We start from the raw sequence: 18,036 nt of genomic DNA, 5'->3' as shown, positions 1-18,036 counted from the left end.
CAGATTGCTCCATACACCCACCACCCGCTGTGTGAAAAGGTTACCCCTTTTTAGTTCCTACTAAAGCTTTCCCTGCATAGCCTCACCTTATAGCTTGGGCCCTCGAATTCTGGCAACATTGTCGTAAATCTTCCTTGCACTGTGTCCAGCTTGCAATCACAGAAATTAGATTCTTTCTGTGGCATTCGCAAACTCTATCCCTGACTCCTCCTTCATTTCTCTATCCATTTCTAAAAATGTGTTTCCAACCAATATCCATTTTGAGCCCCTACCACCAAAAGCTAACTTGACTATGTCTCCTGCTATCCTTTTACCTGAACACATTCTATTCCTTTATCTTTCTCATTTTCTTTCCTACCTTCCTTCCTTTTCAGCTGAAGATTCCATACCATTGTACTGGACAGAGTGCTTCCCCTTTCTTACACTTCTGCTCTCACCCCTTCCCTCTCCCACATTGCTGTGGTATTCCACTCATTTTCACCTTTCAATCCATCAGCCTCTTTGTTCGACGTAACTGCCTTTTCCTCATTTTCAGCTTGATACCACTGGCAGACTGGCATTCACGTGGAGACCTGTCTCTCCATAACAGAGAGTGGTGAGTGGCTGTAACGTGCTGCCAGGAGAGGCGGTGTGGCATTCAAGGGGCTCTTTAGATAGACACATTGATATGTAAGAAATGGAGGGATCAGGATCACGTGCAGGCAGAAAAGATCAGTTTAACTTGGCATTATGTTCGGCACAGATACTGTGTGCAGTCAGGCCTGTTCCTATGCTGCACTGTTCTATATTTTATGTTCCTATGTTTCATACCCCAGTCACCACTAACATTTTCCTTTTCAAGCACACGCCAATGTAAGCCCAAGAGATGTAACAGGTGCCCATACTACGGGGAGAAGCAGGAGAATGGGGTTATGTGTGAAAGATAGATTAGTCTGATTGAATGGCGGAGAAGACATTGTTTAGTTTAGAGATACAGCGTGGAAACAGGGCCGTCTGCCCTCCGAGTCTGCGCTGACCAGCTATCCCCGTGCACTGTACTATCCCAATTTACAATTTTTATCTAATCCAAATTAATCTACAAACCTGTAAGTCTTTGGAGTGTGGGAGAAAACCTGAGCACCCAAGGAAAGCCCATACGTACAAGGGAGAATGTACAAACTCCATACAGAGTGCACCCATAGTCAGGATCAAACCCAGGTCTCTGGTGCTGTAGGGCAGCAACTCTACCGCTGCGCCACCGTGTTGCCCTAAGGCTTGATGAGCCGAATGGACTAATTCTGTTCCTATGACTTATGTACTTAAGAATTTATTTATTTTGCAACATTCTTTCTTTCTCGCTCTCTTTCTTTTTCTTTCTCTTTCTTTCACAACGTTCAGGTCCCCAAAAACATTACCAGGGCAGAGGTTGCATGATTTTGCATGATTTTGTTCAGTAAACTGGATTTTCTGTTCAAAAGTGGTCTCGAAACTGGGGAGAAGAATCATAGGTTGTTGTCCGCTGTGATAGAAACTCCTCCATCAAGTCATGGAGTTACACGGCGTGGAAACATGCCCTTCGGCCCGACTTGCCCACACCAACCATCAATGAATCAAGCATGATTCTAAATCGATAGTCACCATTCATTTTTAATCCTTTGCCACATTTCATCTGGGTGATCCCTACCCGGAGTCTTCTAACGTGTCAATAAGGTAAATATGTTCTTTCAATCAGGAATTTTACAGCTTGCAAAATTGAAATATTCAATTCAGTTTTTGTTGAGAAAAAGGAGTTCTGCCAATTTCTCCGATGGAAGCTGGTTTGTAATTATTCTAAAATATTCAGATTCTAAAATCTGTTCAGACCCGTTTTCAGTTTCTTGGTGTAATCGCATAATTTTTTTATAAATAACCCTGCTTCCTCATGGCGGGTCAATTTAATCTCTCCTGCATCTGACCCTATCACAGACCATCCTTTTTGGTTCTTTCTTTCTCTCTTTTTGCTCTTTTCTGCATCTTTATAATCTGTTACCTCCCCAACTTTTTTAAGTATGTTCGTGTGTTGAAAAACGTAACTATCTTTCTCTTTCCATATATGGTTCCATGTTGTTCACACAGCGATAAGGCCAGTAGATATCTATCTTCAACTTGAGAGGCAACATTTGAAGTCTCAGTGGAACATCTCATCCAGATGCTGTCTAATTTGAACACCTCTGACAAAAAAAAAGGGATTAAATAATATTCGGTATAAAGGAAGTAAAATCATCACGAGAAGCAAATAGAATATGAGAATATTTAATCTGTAGAAGGGTCTCGACACCTATTCCTTCTCTCCAGACATGCTGCCTGACCCGCTGAGTCACTCCAGCATTTTGTGCCTATCTTCGGTGTAAACTAGCATCTGCAGTTCCTTCCTACACATAGAATATGAGCAGTTATTATATACTTAAGAAAGAACCATGAATTCAAAAGAGGGTTGTTAGGAGGCCTTTTAAATCTACTTTAATCACCCTACCAACAACGAGAGAGTGGTCCTGAGCTAATATCTACCTCATTGAAGAACCTGGATATCTTTAAACGGACTTCACTGGATTTAATCTTGCACTAAACGTTATTCCCTTTATCATGTATCGGTACACCATGGACGGCCCAATTGTAATCTTGTGTAGTCATTCCATTGTCTGCTTGGCTTGCAACAAAGATCTTTTCTCTGTACCTCAGTACACAAAATAATTAACTAAACTAATCTAAAAATTAATATTGAATGGGATGACAGAAAAAAATGTGCAAAAAAAATGTAATTGAATTAGAAATTAGAATAATAATGATTAAAGCTGACGACTGCCTGCTATGTTTGGCCCAGCCACAGGAATTTTGCTGATTGCATTGGACATCTTGGTCCCTAATTTCCTCAAAAGTTGTCTTTCATCTACTATATGCAGCCTTTCTGTGGGAGAATACATTGGCATGTAATTCTTTCAGTAGTCTGTGCTCCTAGTAGCTCAGTCGATAGCACTCTGTTGACACTGTAGTACAAAGCTTTGTGTTCACGCCTATCCCAAGATCAAAGCTCAAGTCTAAACCAACACTTCTGTGCATTTGTGAGGAAGTATAGCACTTAAAGAGTTTTTAATAGTTTGGATGAGATATTAAACTGAGGCTGCAAATATCTCGTGGCCTTATCTCTGTGTGATGACCAAGAAAATATTCTTGGTTTCTGATCAATAATTATCCTGCAGTCAGAATCACTGAAAGATTGGCTGGTCATTATGATATTACTGTGTATGGGAGCTTTCTTTGTGAATCGTTCTTTCAGCATTGTTTTGTTTTTTCCATCAAAGCACCGATGGCATGTTTCCTGTTGTGTGTGTGTGTGTTAATGTGTGTGTGTAGTGTGTGTGTGTTAATGTGTGTGTGTGTGTGTGTGTGTTTGTGTGTGTGTGTGTTAATGTGTGTGTGTGTGTGTATGTGTGTGTGTGTGTGTGTGTGTGTGTGTGTGTGTTAATGTGTGTGTGTGTGTGTGTGTGTGTGTGTGTGTGTGTGTGTGTGTGTTAATGTGTGTGTGTTGTGTGTGTGTAATGTGTGTGTGTGTGTGTGTGTGTGCGTGCGTGTGCGTGAGTGTGTGTGTGTAATGTGTGTGTGTGTGTGTGTGTGTGTGTGTGTGTCAATATGTGTATGTTGTGTGTGTGTGTTAATGTGTGTGTGTCAATATGTGTGTACACGTGTGTGTGCCTCTGTGTGTGAATGTGTTTGTGTGAATGTGTTTGAGTGTGTGTGTGTGTGTGTGTCTGTGTGTGTGGGTGTGTGTGTGTGTGAGTGTGTGTGTGTGTGCCCTTTATGGGATAGTTGAAGTGAATAACACAGCACCTCGTTGCAGATTCCTTGCTTCATCCTATTCTGGGGATTTTCATCAAACAGCTGCATTTTCCTGCTCTGACAATCTCTGCTCCAGGAAAGCTTCCAAGAAATGTAAGGTCTGCTGAAAACCCAATATCACTTTGCCCTCTGCTACTTGAACCCTCTTCTTGTGCTCTCATTCCCTCTCTTTCATTGACCACATTGTGAGGCTTTGCTCCAGTAGACTGTGAACAACTGCAGGAACACATTCCCCTTGTTTGCTTTGAAGCACCATTTAAAGGCATAACAGCAACAAAAACAGTAGCTTCTGGAGATAATCAATAGTTCACAAGTTCATGTCTATTAGTCATGGGAGCAGAATTAGGCCATTTGGCCCATTGAGTACATGGATAGAAAGGTTTGGAGAAATATGGGCCAAACGCATGCGGGTGGCTCTGGCGTGGATGGGACGGGTTGGGCTGAAGGGCATGGACTTCATCTTGCACTAAATGTTTTATTCCCTTTATCCTGTCTTTGTACATTGTGCTGGTTTGATTGTAATCATGTCTTGTCTTTCCGCTGACTGGTTAGCATGCAACAAAAAAGCTTTTCACTGAACTTCGGTGCATGTGACAATAAACTAAACTCAAACTCTGCCATTCAATCATCACTGATTTAACTTTCCCTCTCAAACTCCTTCTCCTGCCTTCTCCTCGTAACCTTTGACACACTTAGTAATCAAGAATCTGTCAATTTGTGCCTTTAAATACCCAAAGACTTGGCCTCCACAGCCGTCTGTGGCAATTCATTCCACAGATTCACTACCCTCTGACAAAAGAAATTCCTCCTCATTTCCTTGCTAAAGGAAAGTATGTCCTTTTATTCTGAGCCTGAGCCCTCTGGTACTTGAATCATCCACTAGTGAAAACATTCTCCCCACTCCCACCCTATCCAGGGTAGGCTGAGGAGAGAAAAACAGAGACAGTCTTTCTGTTTTAATGAACTTTCAGGTGCTGCCTGCCCTGCTGAGTGTTTCTGCCATTTTCTTTTTTTTAATTCCTGATTGTCAGCATTATTTTTATTTACTTTAATATTACCACTAAGGATCAATAACAAATGAGTAGCATGCCAATTTGGATGGGAAAGGCACCAGAGGAATACAGGCGTAATGCAGGCAAATGGAATAAGCATAGATCAGCATCATGATCATCATGGATGAGTGGTCCCAAGCGGCCTGTACAATTCTGTGATTCGTTCATTCTGACCTTACTAAAGAACAAAATGCTGGGAATCTGAAATAAAATCAGAATATTCAGGGAATGTTCAGAAGTTCAATGTTTGTAGGTAACATTTCCAGTTGATCACTTTCTGCCAGCCAATTCTAAGGATAGGTTTTTGAGTTATAACATTAACTCTCTTCTTTTTTCTCCACATACGCTGCCTACCTGGTGAGTATTTGCACTAGATATTGGTTTCATCTATTGCCATGGTTGTGTCAGTCAGTTGTGTCTGCTGCTTTGCATACCAACCTCCCTTCCATTGACCCCATTTACCCTCACGCTATCTCAGCAAGGCCACCAGCATAATCAAGGATGAGTCACACCCCAGCCACCCTCTTTTCCCCTCTCCCATCAGGCAAGAGGTACAGAAGTGTGAAAACACATACCTCCTAAATCAGGGACAGTTTCTTCCTACCTGTTATTGGGTGACTGAACCATCCTACCAACAACTAGAGAGCAGTCCTGAACTACTATCTATCACATTGAAGACCCTCGGATAATCTTTAATCTGACTCTGCTGGCTTTATCTTGCACTAAATATTATTCCCTTTATCATATATCTCGATTGTAAACATGTATTGTCTTTCCGCTGACTGGTTAGCACGAATAAAAGCTTTTCACTGTCCCTCGGACAACAACATTTCGCTACTAGTATAGTTTGGGGACGTTTTGTCTTTCATTCTAAATGTAATGCACTGGTGTGACATAGCTCTGAAATAGCTTTTGTACCAATGCGGCCTGGAATGATACCTGCCAAATTGCACATCAAGAGCTGAGCCAATTTTGATCTGTCAGAGGAGAGGAAACATGCACATTAAAGGCCTTACCCCAGGCTGCGTAGATGTGCAGCATTTGCAGTCATTGTTTCTAGTGCTTGACCAGAAATTGCAGTGAAATATGCATTTGGCTGTGTTGAACCTGTACTTTGAAGGATTGTTTTTGTTACTTTGAGAGGTAGCAAAATGCTTGCAATGCAGCAGGTTGAGTCACTGCATTTAAAATCATTACAGAACCTGAACTCTTGTTGAAATAGGGTCACAAAAGGCTACATTGCCCTTATTTCCGTCGACTTGGTTGTGAAACACAACCCAGAGCTGACTAGCCGGTGAGACAGGACGCTTTATCCCAGAACAACTGAGCTTTTTTTTTCATGAATGCCTAAAGTGTTTGTTGCTTCGTGAGAGATTGTCAGTTTCTATCCACAGCCTGAGGCAAACAAGACTGCTACTCTTTAAAAAGATACATTCATTTACAATTGTTTGTAAGGATTGTACCAAGTAAAGAGATTGAATCTGTAACAGAGTACAAAAGATAAGAGATGGTAGTTCCAACTTCCCATTTACAGATTGTTTCTCTGAGATTTCTTCTCCTGGAGGTTTCTATTGATTTGCTTTGTATTAAAAATACACTCAAGATTATAAAGTGACTTCCAAAATCCTTCATGATCTAGATGACAGCATTTCTAATGGTTATTTTTACAACAGATTTTCAGCACTCTGATTAAAGCACTCATCTAATTCAAACATACCAACTCATTCATTTGAAACTTGAGAACAATGCAGAACAAAACACCCATCATGAACTTACACTTGCAGAGTAACAGACACAACAAGTAAACGGGTGTTGTGGGTCACCGATTTTCATGTCATCTGCAAACCTACTGATCAGATCATCTACATTTTCATCCAGATCATTTTGTTAATAACTGAAGTCCCAGCACTGATCCTTATGGAATATCACTGGTCACAGATCTCCATTCAGAGAAACACCCTCCACTACTACCCTTTGTTGTCAATGACCAAGCAGATTTTATATCTAATTTACCAACTCATTGTGGGTCCCATTTGGCTTGGGCTTCTGGATCAGCCTGCCACGAGGGACTTTGTCAAATGCTTCACTAAAATCTATGGGAACAACGAAGCAAAGCCCTACCCTCATCAATCATCTTCATCACTTTCCCAAATAACTCAATCAAATTTGTGAGACAGGACCTACCCACACAAATCCATGCTGGCTTTCTGCAATAAGTCCGTTCTTTACCAAATGCATGTGAATCCTTGTCCCTATCAATCCTCTCCAATAATTTCCCTGCTGTTGATGTAAGGTCCAGCAGCTTATGATTTCCTAGTTTGGCTCTGGTGCCCTTCCTAAACAAAGGGACCTTGCCTGTGGCTTGAGAGGATATCAAGTTCTCAGACAATGCCTCAGCAATCTTCTTCCTTGCCACTCTCATTATTCCGGGATAGATCCAATCAAGGCTTGGAGATTTATCTGCATTATTCCCCACCCATTCCCATTAACTTCCCGAGTTTCTACCATCCATCGCACACTAGGCAATTTACTTTGGCCAATTAACGTGCCAATTTATACATTTGACAGAAGGACAAGCATCTGATTTCACCCCACTCTTCCACTTAGAATTTCCACTCATATTTTCCAGTCACAACCAAACTTCTAGCCTAAGATTGGGGTTTGTTTTAGACTTTAGAACCAGGTAATAAATTAAGAACACAAGTAATCATTTTTTATTGGGCCTATTCCACACATTCAATGAGATTGTGATTGATCCATGTATTCAGCCTTTCCCCAGATTCGTTAATACCTTCAGTTTATAATGATATCCAGTTTACTATTAACAATGATCAATTTCCAATTGTTCTTTATGGAACAGAATTCCAAACTTGAATCACGATACAGAATTCATTTTCAAATGACCCCACACCGAAACTCCGAACTAACCTAACTTTTCATAATTTACACCTAGAAATTGAATCAATTTGTCGCTATTTGCAAATTGAATATAAAAGTCAGTTTGTGCATGTTTTAACATGATATTGATCATTTTCAGAGGCACACCACATCAACCCTCTCAACCCCATTCTCCTGCCTTCTCTCCATAACCCCTGACACCCATACTAATCAAGAATCAATCAATCTCCACCTTTAAAATATCCATTGATTTGGCCTCCACAGCCTTCTGTGGGAACAGTCTATGGCTGCCAGGACAAGTTCTGAAGCTCTTCTCTGGTTTTGGTCCAGTAGTTTAGTTTAGTTTAGTTTAGTTTAGTTTAGTTTAGTTTAGTTTAGAGATACCGCATGGAAACATACCTTTTGGCCCACCAAGTTCACGCTGACCATCAATCACCTCTTCCCACTAGTTCTATGTTATCCCACTTTCACATACACTTTTCTTACACACTATGGGCAAATAATAGAAGCCAATTTTGTGGAGCGGCATGGTGGCGCAGTGTGAGAGATCTGCCTTACCAGCGCCAGAGACCTGGGCTCGATGCTGATGACGGGTGCTGGCTATACGAAGATTATACGTTCTCCCCATGACCTGTGTAGACTTTCTCTGGGTACTCCAGTTTCCTCCCACAACCCAAAGACATACAGGTTTGCAAGTTCATTGGCTTCGGTAAAATTGTAAATTGTCCCTAGTCTGTGTAGGATAGTGTTAGTGTGCAGGGATCACTGCTCGATGGAATCCACGGTTTCCACGCTTTCGAATGTGGGAGGAAACCAAAGCACCCAGAGAAAACCCATGTGGTCACAGGGTGAACATGCAAACTCTGCACAGATAGCGCCTGTGGTCAGGTTTGAATTTGGATCTCTGACATGGTAAGGCAGCAGCTCTACTGCTGTGCCACTGAGTGTCCCTGGGCATAGAGTGTTCAGCATAACAGGGAATGGATGAAGTCCCATTGTGAAACATGCAAGTCCTGTTTTAGCATATGTTTCTGGGTGTGAACTAGCCTGAAACTATTTCAAACTTGTTTTTGATTAAATTTGCAAATTCATTTTTGATTTGATAATAGAATTAAACACAGTTATATATTAGCACAGTAAAACCAGGTACAGCACAATCCAATTTTAATGTATAAATACATAATGTGTATTCAAGTGAAATTTTCTCCATTGATTCACTGGTACAGCCAGTTAGTACTGAAACATAAACCACCAAGTCAATGTTTTCTGAGCGATGTACCTTAGACATCCATCATGTTTTACTTTTTCATTCAGGATAAGAGATGCATTTGCTCCGTGTTTTAATTGAATCTTATTATATTAAAATGTACCTTAAACAAAAGAATCACATTCATCTGAAAATAAAATATTGGTCCTTATTAAGCATACTAATTGTAATTGGAAGAAATTGATTTAGTGCATCATTTCCAAACTAAATCTTTTAAAATTGGAAAGGGTACTGAGAAGATTTACAAGAATGTTACCAGGACTTGAGGGTTTGAGCTATAGGGAGAGGCTGAGCAGGCTGGGACTGTTCCTTGGAGTGCAGGTGTATAAGATCATGAGGGGAATAGATATGGTAAATGCAGAGCCTTTAACCCAGAGTAGGGGAATCAAGAACCAGAGGACATAGGTTTAAAGTGAGAGGGAAAAGATTTAATAGGAACTTGAACGGCAACTTTTTCACACAAAGCATAGTGGGTAAATGGAACGAGTTGCCAGAGGCAATTATATTTGGCACTTTGGACTTTTAACATCTAGTCCTGTCTGTCATGAAGGCAGAAACTACAACAACATTTAAAAGACATTCGAGTGGGTACATGTACAGAAAAGGTTTAGAAGGATATGGGCCAAACACAGGCATGGGTGTAGAAGCGGCATGTTGGTCGGCGTGGATAAACTGGGCAAGAGGGCCTTTTTTCATGCTGCATGACAGAGGTAACTTGAGGCCTGACCTTGTGCTCTGGTCGAACTCTCAGCGCATGGTGTATTTTGTGGAGCTCACAGTCCCTTGGGAGGATGCTGTGCTGGAAGCCTTTGAAAGAAAGAAACTGCGATATACAGAGCTTGCAGCGGAGGCAGAACAGCGGGGCTGGAGAGCTAAGATCTGCCCGGTAGAAGTTGGATGTCGAGGATTCGTGGCAACATCTACCTTAAGACTGATGAAGGACCTGGGGATCAGCGGACAAGCCCTACGCCAGGCCATCAAAGAAACATCACGGGTGGCAGAGCGGAGTAGCCAGTGGCTCTGGCTGAAGAGGAAAGACCCCATTTGGTCTCCCAAATAACCGACTAGACAGATGCAGAGGGGGGGTGGTTCTAGGACGCCAGAATGCACCGCTGAGCCTACTGGAGATGTCATGGGTTCAATCAGCGAAACGTCGATGAAAGTAGATGCCCACTTGATAACCCCAATGACGTGTCTGCCTAGCCTTTCTCAACATCAGAGGAGCATATGTGAGTGCAGAAGGCTCCCATCACCATCGGGAGTAAAATTATATTTGGCACTTTGGACTTTTAACATCTAGTCCTGTCTATTTGTAAACATATGACTCTAAAGTGAATTGATATGCACAGTGCTATGATATATTACATTTTGTAAAAATGTCATGCTGAGGAAAGAGATCTTCTTTTCACTTTTTGCATTGTATTATTGTTATATTTGAAGAAACTATTTTTCTCTCTGCCTCAGTGGTGTTTTAACAATACTTGGATTTTTACACAACTGTAAAGTTTTCACCTCGCTGTACCAGATATCCTGATTTTCCTTCCACAATGAATTGCCAATTTACGCAGAAGATTTGCTCGGTGCACTGGGTATAATGAAATGGTAAGCGTCCTTCTGATTTCATTGCACCTGACGCAGAGAGCAAATCTTCTCCCCATATAGCAATTTGTGCCAAATTACAGTCATTGTTGTGCTGTGACTATTTGCCTTTGTGAAATTGTTTTGAGACTGCCCAAACTAGATTCATGGAAGAGCAGTAGTTATTTTAGACTTTAGAGATACAGCGCGGAAACAGGTCCTTCGGCATGCCACGTCCACGCCGATCAGTGGTTATTCCATACGGTGACACTATCCTACACGCTAGCGTTTTTAACAAAACCATTAACCTGCAATCCCGTACGTCTTTGGAGTGTGGGAGGAACCTGAACCACCCAGAGAAAACTCACACCATTACAGGGAGAACGTACAAACCCCATAAAGAAAGCAAACCCCATGGGGAGGAAAAATATGAAGTTGCTATATCACTTTTGCGCGTTTTTTATAATAGAGCTTTGGTTTTTTGGGGTTTTTTTTCCTTTTTCCTCCTTTCCTTTCTAGGGTCTATTTCTTAATTATTTTCTCTAACCAATGGGTCTGTTTTTTTTCTCATTGATCATCTTTTACACAAACACAACTTTCTTTCTCTCACTTTCTCTACTTTCTTTATCTATATTTTTCCTTAAAGCTTAAAAAATGAAGGGGTACAATAAATGTAATAAGATATATCTCAGATTCAGATTCAGATTCAATTTTAATTGTCATTGTCAGTGTACAGTACAGAGACAACGAAATGCATTTAGCATCTCCCTGGAAGAGCGACATAGCAAACGATTTGAATAAATAATAATAAGTGTCCGGGGGGGGGGGTGGTGATTGGCAGTCACCGAGGTACGTTGTTGAGTAGAGTGACAGCCACCGGAAAGAAGCTTTTCCTTGACCTGCTGGTTCGGCAACGGAGAGACCTATAGCGCCTCCCGGATGGTAGGAGGGTAAACAGTCCATGGTTGGGGTGAGAGCAGTCCTTGGCGATGCTGAGCACCCTCCGCAGACAGCGCTTGCTTTGGACAGACTCAATGGAGGGGAGCGAGGAACCGGTGATGCGTTGGGCAATTTTCACCACCCTCTGCAATGCCTTCCGGTCGGAGACAGAGCAGTTGCCATACCATACTGTGATGCAGTTGGTAAGGATGCTCTCGACCTGGCTTGTACTATTGTAATTTACTGTACTTCTAATAAATAAAAATATATATTTTTTTAAAAAGAAAGCAAACCCAGGTCTCTGGTGCTGTGAGGCAGCTGTTCTCCTGCTATGCCACTTTGCCACTCCAAATCAGTAATACCAGAGGACATAGGTTTAAGGCGAGAGGGGAAAGATTTAATAAGAAGCTAAGGAACAGCACTTTCACTCAGAGGTAGATGGGGAAAGAGCTGTCAGAAGAGGTAGTTGAGGCATGTACAAAACAACATTTAAAAGACACTTGGACAGGTCCATGGATAGGACGTGTTCAGAGGGAGATGGGCCAAATGCAGCCAGGTTAGATGAAGCATTTTGGTTGGCATAGACAAGTAAGGCCAAAGGGCCTGTTGTCATGCTTTCAAACTCTAAATTTAGATGCAGTGTGGAAACAAACCCTTCGGCCCACCAAGTCCACACGGATCACTGACCCCCGCACACTAGTTCTATGCTATCCCACTTTCGCATCCTGTACACTCGGGGCAATTTACAGAAGCCAATTAACATGCATGTTCAGTACAAAGGGATGTTCCTGTGCTTCCAATTGCCTGTGTCTTTAATTTTGCACCTCATTGCCGTTCCACCTATCTGTCTGTGGCCTCCTGCAGTTTCCAGCACGGACGATAAAACCAAGGAACCACTCCTCATCTTCACGATGCCGACTTCAAGTCTCAACATGTAATGCAATAATTGCACATAGCTTTCTTTTTTCTGATACATGGTATCAAAACTGGTAGGTTCAGCTGTAACATTAGCCAATAAAGTCCGATCAAAGATGGACCAAGGGACTCCAATGATGTAGATAGTAGCTCAGGACTGCTCCATCTCATTGGAGACCCTTGATCTATGTTTGATCAGATTATACTGGACTTTATCTTGCACTAAACGTTATTCACATTATTTCCTTCATCATGTATCTGCACACTGTGGATGGCTCAATTGTAATCATGTATTGTCTTTCTGCTGACTTGGTAGCATGCAACAAAAGCATTTCACTGTACCTCGGTAGACGTAACAATAAACTAAACTAAACTAATTTGTTACAATAGTCCCTTCATGGACATTTTCTGATCTCTGGGCATTTCCATTCCCCTTCTGTGTTCAGGCTTAAGAAGGGGCTGTAATCTGCATTTCACAACTTTAATAAGCTCTTTTATTTGTTTTCTTTCTCTTTCCCAGTTTGTTTTCTTACTTTCCCAGGTCTGATGGTGGTCTTTAACCTGAATAGTTAATTTAATTTCTTCTTCCACAGATGCTGTCTGGCATGCTAAGTGCTCATAGTATTTTCTAATTTCATTTGATTTGAAATGGTGTATGAGTTATATTGAGTTATGGGCTTCAAAATGAATGGGTTATTCATGAAAATTCCTGTGCTCTTATCCCAACAGTTCAGGATAACGCTAGAAATCTGCTGGATGAAAGTAACGAAGACCTCATGCATCTCAGAAAACTCACAAAAGAAAACAAAATTGATAAACGACTCACCGACGATTTCTTTTATGAACAGAAGAGAAAGGTGGATGAAGATGCAATTCTGTACTCGTGGTCAAACCCATTGGTGAATATCATTCATTTTTAAAGATGTTTTGCTAAGTTATATTGGAACTGATTTGAACATAGAAGAGTAGAGCATTATACAGTGCAGCACAGGAACAGGCCCTTTGACCCATATTGGCGCCAAACATGATGGCAAATTAACTGAATCTCCTCTAACTGCACGTGATCCATGCCCCTATATTGCCTGTCTATCCACGTGGCTCTCTAAAAATCACTTAAATGTGCCTATCAAATCTCCCTCCACCATCAGCCCTGCCAGTATGTTCCAGGCACCCACCACTCACTGTGAAAAAAATCCCTTTGAAAAACTTTGTGATTCACAAAGAACATTTATTTCCAAGTTTGCTGATGATACAAAACTATGAATGGGCATGAGGGCATAAAGAAACATCAAGGAGATATGGTCAAGCTGATCGAGTGGACAAGAGCTGAGCAAATAGAAAACAATGTAGAAAAATGAGAAAATACACAAAGTGCTGGAGGAACTCAGCGGTTAGGCAGCATCTCTGCAGAACATGGACAGGCGACAGACTGAAGAAGGGTCCTGACCTGAAACATCACTATCCATGATCTCCAGATATGCTATCTGACTCACTGACATGCTCCTGCACTTTGTGTCTCTTTTTGTAAACCAACATCTGCAGTTCCTTGTGTCTTTGTAAAATAAATGAGAGGTCGTCCACTTTGGTGCACAACACTGACATGCGGACTGTTTTTTAAATGGTGACAGATTGGGAGACGTTGATGGTCAAGGTGACTTATTCGTCCTTCTAGTTTCCCTCTCCCCTGACTCTCAGTCTGAAGAGGATCGCAACCCGAAACATCTCCTATTCCTTAACCCGCTGTGTTACTCCAGCATTTTGTGTCTGTCCTGGTACGCAAATCACTTAAGATAAATGTGAAGATGCAGTGAGCCATCAGGAAGGCAAATGAAACAGCAGTTCGAGCATGGTACACCATTTTCATCTCCTTGCGTGCATCCTTTTCTTGATTATCTTTAAAAGAGTGCAAACAAGATTAATTAGAAGAAAGTTCAATTCATAGAACATCAAAATAGAATAGTACAGCACAGGAACAGGCCCTTGAGCCCACAGTGTCCGTACTGAACATGAAACCAAGATAAACTAACCTCACCTGCCTGCATGTGATCCATATCACTCCATTCCCTGCGTATCCATGTGCCTATCTAAAATCCTTTTAAATGCCATCATCATTATCAGCCTTCATCAATCAAGAATAACATTTAGGGGAGTGTGATTGTGAAGAAAGTCTTTACTTTAGTTTAATTTAGTTTATTATCATGGGACAATAAACATCATGGTTTATTGAGGGATGGAATGTGGTCTGGAGTTTGGAAGCTTGGAGATTGGAAGTTACGTAATGGACATGAGCAAAATTGGTACCCATAGGATTAACAAGACAGTGGCAGTATGGAAATTAATTTTGCAAAGGAAAATAAGTAATGATGAACAGATTTTCAGAATGGAGGAGAATCTAAAATGAATCTCCCAGGGTTATGGATATGACCCGTGCTCCATGTGGTATGTGTTATTGATCTTCATTCAGGCATATATTAGGATGATACAAAAGGTGGAAAGACAATGAACATTAGCATGACAGTAGACTTCAAGAGAATGTGGACTGATATCCAAAATGGGCTGATGCACAGAGGAGATAATTAATGCAGGGAAGTGAAACATTTTGGAAAGAAGAATAGTATCACAAAGAGCAGGAACAGAGAGGTCTGAGGTTTGTGTGCAGGGCACGCTGTTCAAAGACAATGTGAAACATTATATTTTATAAGTAGAAGCACTGATGAGAAAAAGAAACTACACTAAACCATTACGACACTACAATAATGTGTCCTTTGCATAAGCAGAAGTATCTATTACCAGATTGCATGTTTTAGAAGGTGCAGAAAAAAACCAAGGATGAGTGGTCAGTTACATGGAGGATGTGTGAGAAGGAACTGCAGATGCTGGTTTAAACCGAAGATAGACACAAAAAGCTGGAGTAGCTCAGCGGGACAGGTAGCATCTCTGGAGAAAAGGTCTGAAGAAGGGTCTCGACCCAAAATGTCACCTGTTCCTTTACTCCTAAGATGCTGTCTGACCCACTGAGTTATTCCAGCTTTTTGTGTTTATCTTCAGTCACATGGAGGAGCCTGGATTCCTGTAATTTCAATAGTGAAGTCTAGGGGAGATTTAAAAAGTGATGTTTGTCAGTATATAAAAGACACAAAGTACTGGAGTATCTCAGTGGGTCCGGCAGCATTTCTGGAGAACATGGATCAGTGACTTTTCAGGTATTATATGTTGGTCGTAGGCAAAAGATATGTGCAATCCAATTTCTAGCATCATGTATGAACCGGGATCTCCTTACTCTTTTCATTTAATTACCCTCTCCAGTCAATTATTTGGTTTGGTCCTACTCTGTAGGCCTTGTGAGCTTTAGTTCTACATTCAAATGTCGCAAATTAAAATAATGGTCAGGATAACTTAACTCATAGCAAAACAAAAATGTTTACCCAAATGTGATGCATTTAATCGATCTATGTCAAGAGTGTTCAATTGTTACAGGTATGGCATCAAAGCAATGGAAATCCTTACTTGGTGCGGCTTTACAGATTCACTAGCGCCATTGATGCCATACCTGTAACAATTAAATACTTGACTCTTGACACAGATCCATTAAACATATAATAATCAATAATGCAATAAATCACTAACAATAATTCAAGGTAACCATAATAGTACAAAACTGAAGTCCATAGTGCAACCAAAAACACAGTCCATACAAGATCATAGTTGCTGAGGTAGTGGTTAGTGTTGTGTACTGTTCAAGAGCCTAATCGTTGCTGAAACGAAGCTGTACTTGAACCTGGTAATCACAATTTTCAGGCATCTGTACTTTATTCCCGATGGTAGCAGCGAGATGAGAGCATGGCTAGGGTGGTGTGGGTCTTTGATGATATTGGCTGCCTTTTCTGACGTAGCACATGTTATAGATCTCTTCCATGGTAGAGAGGTCATTACCTGTGATGGCTTGTGTCCATGGATTTCTGCAGCCTCCTTCATTCCTGGACGTTCAAGGTGCTGGACCAGGCTATGATGCAGCCAGTCAGTAAGTTCTCTGCCATCCATATCCTGCTAAATGGTGCACTACCAGGCAGTTTACTCAGCAATTTTCATTGCACATTTTCTTCCCCAACAGTTTACCCATGAGGTACGAAATGCATCTGCTCCAAGTTCTAACATGGGAGAAACTTTGCTGAAATTCTGGTACCTTCTTCGCAATAAAGATGAAGCCAAAAGTTATTCAAAAAGAGATTTGTTGGCTGGTAAATCCAGTGTACAGGTGAGTTTCTACACTTTCGATTGCTTGTTTACCGTTTCTTGCCCCTTAATAATGGAGTGTTGTTATAAAGCAGACATCCAGCATTATGGGGTGGCACGGTGATGCAGCGGTAGAGTTGCTGCTTTACACCACCTGGTTTTCATCCTGACTATGCGTGCTGTGTGCTGTGTGTATGTATGGAGTTTGTACGTTCTTCCTGTGCCCACATTGGTGACCACGTGCTGATGGTTCCCCTGCATCACCCGCCACCACCCGGTATCTATGTATGAATCATAGTAACTACTCACAATTAGCGAAAGGGAAGAAATTTGATGCTGTCTTCGAAGATAGACACAAAATGCTGAAACAACTCAGCAGGTCAGGCAGCATCTCTGGAGAAACGGAACAAGGGATGTTTCGGGTCGGAAACCTCCTTCCGACCCAAAACATCACCTGTTCCTTTTCTCCAGAGATGCTGCCTGACCTGCTGAGTTGCTCCAGCACTTTGTGTCTATCTATGCTATAAACCAGCATTTGCAGTTTGTTCCGACATATTGATGCAGTCTTCACCTGATTTCCATTTGTTTTCAGTGGAGATTACTGCAGAGCAATCAGGAACCAATGTGCAATTGCCCCCTCCCTGGTTGAAGATGTCCATTCACTTTTGGCATTCATGTTCCTATGCCAGCCTAACTGAGGTAACAGCAAACTGTAGGAACGGAACCTCATATTCCACTTGGGTAACTTATAACCCAACTGGTTGAACAATTTTAAGTAACATCCACACTTCTCCCTTTCTCTTTCCTGTGTTACAACTCCCCCCATGGTGCCCACTCATTTCTCCCATTATCCTGCCCCTACCCCACACCTCACACTTAATTCCCCCCCTCCCCCTCCCCCTCCCACCTCTGGCTTTACATTTCACTCTTCTCCCTTTATCTGCCATCCTTTTATTTCCTTTTTGCCTGTAGCCATTGCCACTCAATCCACCCATTTGTTAATCAAATCCCCTCACTTGTATCCACCTATTACTGGCAGGCTTTGTCCCACCCCCACCTTTTTTTCCAGCATTCTCCCCCCCTCCTTACAATCAGTCTGAAAAGGGTTTCCAAGCCAACATTGCCTAACCATTCCCTCCATAGATGCTTCCTGACCCGTTAAGTTACTCCACCACTTTGCGTTTTATTCAAGATTTAAGCAGTTCCTTGTGTCCTTCAGAACTCTAGGTGGCCAAGTTGAATACTACAGAATTTCCAATATTAGCCTAATTTGATTTAAGATCGGCAGCATTCAGTTTTATT

At 41.6% G+C, this 18,036-nt stretch overlaps 1 protein-coding gene and 1 long non-coding RNA gene across 2 annotated transcripts in view; one reads left to right on the top strand and one right to left on the bottom strand.

Annotated features, from left to right (window-relative positions):
• The window catches only part of LOC129698179 (PC3-like endoprotease variant B), a 685,304-nt gene extending 667,738 nt beyond the window's left edge, over nt 1–17,566 (top strand). Inside the window, exons 17-18 of the mRNA XM_055637132.1 lie at nt 13,231–13,400; nt 16,613–17,566. Of these exons, the coding sequence (XP_055493107.1) occupies nt 13,231–13,400; nt 16,613–16,858 (416 nt within the window). The 3' untranslated portion in view covers nt 16,859–17,566. The remainder of the gene's footprint in view (nt 1–13,230; nt 13,401–16,612) is intronic.
• LOC129698180 (uncharacterized) lies at nt 13,709–16,619 on the bottom strand. The gene is made up of 2 exons (XR_008723640.1): nt 16,435–16,619; nt 13,709–14,394 (listed from the first exon to the last, which is right to left on the bottom strand). It is a non-coding gene; the product is annotated as an uncharacterized LOC129698180 (long non-coding RNA).
• Nucleotides 17,567–18,036: the final 470 nt, after the last annotated feature.

This window comes from Leucoraja erinacea, chromosome 6 (genome assembly GCF_028641065.1).
Source record: "Leucoraja erinacea ecotype New England chromosome 6, Leri_hhj_1, whole genome shotgun sequence".
NCBI classification, from domain to species: Eukaryota; Metazoa; Chordata; class Chondrichthyes; order Rajiformes; family Rajidae; genus Leucoraja; species Leucoraja erinaceus.
Note: the sequence above shows the minus strand (reverse complement) of the source record. Positions and strands in the feature narration are given on the sequence as shown.